The sequence below is a fragment of the Rhagoletis zephyria genome, unplaced genomic scaffold (assembly GCF_001687245.7).
Source record: "Rhagoletis zephyria isolate East Lansing unplaced genomic scaffold, Rhagoletis_zephyria_1.1 Rzeph_scaffold_02643, whole genome shotgun sequence".
Lineage (NCBI taxonomy): Eukaryota > Metazoa > Arthropoda > Insecta > Diptera > Tephritidae > Rhagoletis > Rhagoletis zephyria.
Genome location: NW_016159727.1, coordinates 71,240 through 76,310, shown reverse-complemented (window position 1 = coordinate 76,310; position 5,071 = coordinate 71,240). Strand labels below are relative to the sequence as shown.

Genomic DNA, 5,071 nt, shown 5'->3' with positions numbered 1-5,071 from the left:
TGCTATTCAAAACTAAGCCTTATTGTTGCGCCATTAGTCCTTCAGCGAAGACATTCGCGAACACAGACTTCAATTGCGAAACTTACCGCCTGGAATATGGTGTGTTATAACCAGCTCCAAGTGTTCCCATCCTCAAGTTCCGAACCATGAGTGTACCAAACCTGAGACCCTCGCTGTAAACCCTTTATAGAATGGGACAGTCCACTATATACATACATACATGATACTTAGCATCGACTTCAATGCAGACATTGAGATAGCGTTTCAATTAGAGATGGGCGCGGGACTAAATATTCAATACCGATCCCGCCCATCCCGACATTAAAGGTTTAGGTCTCGAACCCGCCCATATCAACGTTTTTTAGATTTTGTATGGCAGTTGTCCCGCTTTCGCAAGGCCTTTTTATTGCAGAATTAATTTTACAACTTATTATAAGACATTAGGTCCTAAAGTTTCCAACTCACCAGTCTTCGTTTATACTATTTTTAACACACACATCTAAGTAATTAAAACTCTTATTAATTTAAGGTAATTTTCTATGATTCCGATTGGAATCCGACTGTCGATCAGCAAGCCATGGATCGTGCGCATCGTCTGGGCCAAACGAAACAGGTGACCGTTTATCGGCTGATTTGCAAGGGCACCATTGAGGAGCGGATTTTGCAGCGTGCGCGCGAAAAGAGCGAGGTGAGTATTTTTTTTTTTTGCTTTTTTTTACCACACATAATATTAAGCATATAGAATCGGATCTTACAGCTTGCCACTGAGTACTTTTACAAGTGTATGTAAATCAGGGTGGTACAAAAATGCAAGGGGAAAAAGTAAGATCCGAATTTCAATGCTAGTGGTAAGAAATTGTTCTATATCAAAAGAAAAGGCGCTATTTTTTTTAATAACAAAATTTTGAGGTCGCGCAAAGTGCTCAAAGTTTCTTATGTACTTTAAATAAAAAAAAAAATTTTGTAGAAATGCTAAAGAAGCCTTGAAAATTTATATTTTTCAATCGGCAAACTCAGTTTATTTTCAGTAGACTTCAAAGGATAGTAACCAATTATTTACTTTTCATTTAATATTAACTTATTTTATTTGTCTCCCAAGAAATGTAAAAATAAATTTTTTTTTATAATTTTGTAGCTTTTCATGCCCATCTAAACTAATTACAGCCAAAAAACTAAAAATAGCAAATCTAGCAATGGTTTAAATAAAGTAATATTTTGTAATTTAAACTTACAAATTTAGCTACAGAGTTGCAATTTTAATTGTTGATTCTAAAAAATAGTTAAACAAACAATCGGGTATTTCTCTTTGATGTGTCCTGCAGAAAAAACAGAGTTTGTCGATTGCAAAATATTGATTTTAAGGGATTCTATACCATTTGTTCTTTCCCCATTTAGAAAAACATGGGAAACTTTGAACGCTTTGAGCGGACTCTACATTTTTTTTGATCTAAAAAAAATTACCTTTCGATATTGAAAAATCCTAGGGGGTGAGGCAGAAAAATTCCGACTTATGTATTTTTTTGAATCACCCTAATTTATTTACTACATCTGTTGTCTTTATTTAGTTACTTTTTATGACCGCAAAAAGTTTCAAATTGCCAGCGCACAAAAACAATTGAAATCACTTAAAAAGCGAACTACTTTCATGCTTACATATATACATAGATACATACTTACATAAGCATATACGTACATAAGAACTTAAGGAAATGCGGGATGTGAGTGCACGCCGCCCGCATTCATTGCCATGCGTGGCACGTGCGTTTTAGCGTGTCGCCGCCGCCAAGCGTCCCTTCTTCCGCTTCTTGCTACAATTTATGCTTTTGTTGTTCGTTGTGTTGCACATGTGTTTGGATTTTGGTTGCATGCAACACGACGATCACTTGTATGATCAGCAGTAAAATGATCTGCTTTTCTTTCATGAAATTTTGTCGCTTGTGCTGTTCTGTTCTGTGTTTTTTTTTTTTAAATTTTTGTTGGCGGCGGTTTCTTGTTGTAGTTGCTTTTGTTGTTTTCACTATAGGTTTAGTTTTCAGTTTTCCACACCGGAAACTAATTATTCAATTTAAATGTTGTTGAAGGCGACACCGCTGTTACGCCTTCCGCTTTCCGTCGTCATTAAGCGACAAGGGATTGGTTTTTTTTGTTATCTAGGAGGAGTTGCTCATTTTTTAGGAAAATTATATATATTCCTCCAAAGGGGAATTCCTTTGTGAATATATGTATATCTGAAGATATCTATCTATCGTTCCTTGTTTTCGTAAAGTTCGATACTATGTCTGATCCAGTTCAGTCATAATATCGAGCACTTCAATAGTATCATTATGTTATTTGCTCTAAAATATTTCTATTCTTAAAACACCTTTAATTCATTCTTAAAACAATTTAAGGTTTTAATGTATCTGCCTTTCAAATAAATTTGTTCAGAGCAAAATTTGTGTTTAAATTGCAGATAAATTTTAAAACCTACATAAGAAAACGTTTCTTAAGCTGTTGTTGTGTTTTTCTGGTTTTAAAAACTTCACATTTGTATTATTATTATACTTTTTTCCCTTTTTTTCTTTTCAGATACAACGTATGGTTATAAGTGGCGGTAATTTCAAGCCCGATACACTCAAACCAAAGGAAGTGGTTTCATTACTGTTGGATGATGAGGAAACCGAGTTGAAATGTAAGTACTTTAAGCATATCTTTGGACCATTCTGAAAATAATAAAAAGTATAATTGAAATGAAATGCGTTTTCAAATTTTAGCATGATATTCCAAATAATTGAAGTAGTCGGAATAGACTTTAACCGATAATAATTTAAGATTTTTTTCGGTCTTAATATTGAATATAAACAATATCTATAAACATATCTGCACATACATTAGACCCCTAGATCTCTAGCGAGATTTTTGTCTAAATCTCGCGTTATTTCTCCACCGTGTACACTTAGCTTTAAAGCGATCCTTTAAACAAATAAATAAAATCATATGTTCGTGAAGATGTCTTTCTCCTTGTTCCAACTCTAGCCTGAAGCTCCAAACGATCATCCTGGCTCTATTTTTTGAGTAAATTTATTACTGCTGGATGACTACATTGAATTTTTCTACTATAGATCTAAAAACTATCCAAACCCTTGCGGGTAGCCAAAAGGTCACTCAAGGCAGAGCAGTGGTACACGTCGCCTTATGCGAAGCTTTTTTGGTCTAGTATTTTATGGAGAATACGCATCGATAAAAGAACCTTCCTACTCTTAGTATGAAAAGAAAAAAAAAATAGTATAAGGCAACTACGGGTCAAAAGACTTTCCAAGAAAGCCTAATAGGCTTTCTGATTTCGAACCTTGAGAGTATTTGTCCTATGTATTTCATAAAGTTTTCAGTCAGAGTTTGTTGCCTGGACATCAGAGAGCTGTGCTATCTACCTGAACGAGCTCTCTCTACCTTGCCAGCGCAAGATGGACTTTGCATATGGTACCGAATCTGCAATGTTGTAAACTAGTTGTAAATAGAAGGGAGAGGTAGACTCCATTAAGCATTTCCTGTGCCGATCGCTAGTACTCTGAACAATGCGCTGCAATTTGTTCGGAAGTATTTCCTAAAAGATCAGTGCAGTTTCACTGGCAGGACGGTTTAAAATCAAATTCCCGTTATGGAAATTCATATTCATAATTTGAACTTATTCACGAGCATAACGTTTTAATTTTAAATTATTTTTGAAAAGTACAACTACTATTTCAATTTAATTCGAAGCTTTTATTAGACCGTGTAATTTTGCTAACCTATAAATCTCTGAAAAAAAAATTGATGTCGGATGGAAATTACCAGTACACTACGACATTTTCGAAGTCGACACACACACACATTAATATCTTTAAATAACTCAAACGAAGATGTATTTTGTCAACACTTTTCTTTAATAGGATCTTTGGTTAGCAATTAACTGCAAGGATTTGATTTGATTTAAATTGATTTCGCCACATAGTTTAAATAAATTACAAAATGAGTAAATTGCTCTAAAATTTAACAAATTTTACTTAACTCATAGCGCACTTTAAATCGTATCCTTCACTTTCCTGCTTACAGATCGCCAAAAAATTGATCCCGATGCGCCAGCCAGCAGCCAAAACAAAGATATGCCCGGCATAAGCAACGATAAGAAACGCCAACGTAATCCAAATAAGGTGCGTAGTAAAACATTCATTGAATTACATACATACATACATATATAAACAATCGTTTTAATTTTGTAAAATGTAACCATACACACTTTAAATTGATAATAGGCTTTCATATGAAAGATTACCATCAATCGCTTACACAGCCCACATGTAGCAGCGATCTCAAAACCATGCCTTTCCTCCAAAAGCAAAAAAGTGGAGGTTAGCTATTGTAAATAGCTGCATTTGTATAGATGAAAAAAATCCATAAGCATGGCAAGGCATAGCGAGTTAATAGAGTTTGCTCTGCACTACTTGCCACTTGCCGCGCGATCGCTGCGTTACGATAGTGTTAATAGCATTAAAGCGTGAAAAAGTGTGTGGCGCATGCGCATCAAATGCCAGGCATTGTAATGCACTTCAAAGCGCTCTAAAATGTAGTATGAGTACCTACTTGCGATGTCATATTGCCACTTAAGTAGCGCGCTTCTTTCTGCGGTCGAATGCGGTTACTTACACTTGCTGCTGTAGAGTTGGAAGAAATTAGGTTTCTTAAGCGTTTCTTCCGCTGACTCTTTGCTCATTTTAAACTGCTATTATAACTGGTGGATTTGTGGAAGTACAAAACACTTTAACTTTTTTTAGCTTGAGTCTTTTTGTCTTCATTTTATCTTATTTTTCCTCTAATTTTTCTTCTCTGTTCAGTCTTCATTTTCCGATCAAGCTTTTAATAAATCTACGTTTAGCTCCTGCCACAGCGTTTCTAGTTTTTTGTAGTTGTTTTTTTTTTCATCTCTGTCTCTGTCTGTGCCTCTTCTTGAGTATTTTGTTCCCCCTTCATATTCAATGTCTTCGTCGTCATGGTCACGTGATTCACTTACAACGCAATGATATTGCCATAGTCGCATAAAAACAATTCTATTTGT

The 5,071-nt window shown here is 35.1% G+C and overlaps 1 protein-coding gene across 1 annotated transcript in view; it reads left to right on the top strand.

The window, feature by feature from the left end:
- Positions 1-529: 529 nt before the first annotated feature.
- LOC108367333 (putative DNA helicase Ino80) overlaps positions 530-5,071 on the top strand; it is a gene marked incomplete at its 5' end in the record, with an annotated part of 62,683 nt that continues 58,141 nt past the window's right edge. Inside the window, 3 exons of the mRNA XM_017621927.1 lie at positions 530-688; positions 2,569-2,671; positions 4,072-4,169. Of these exons, the coding sequence (XP_017477416.1) occupies positions 530-688; positions 2,569-2,671; positions 4,072-4,169 (360 nt within the window). The remainder of the gene's footprint in view (positions 689-2,568; positions 2,672-4,071; positions 4,170-5,071) is intronic.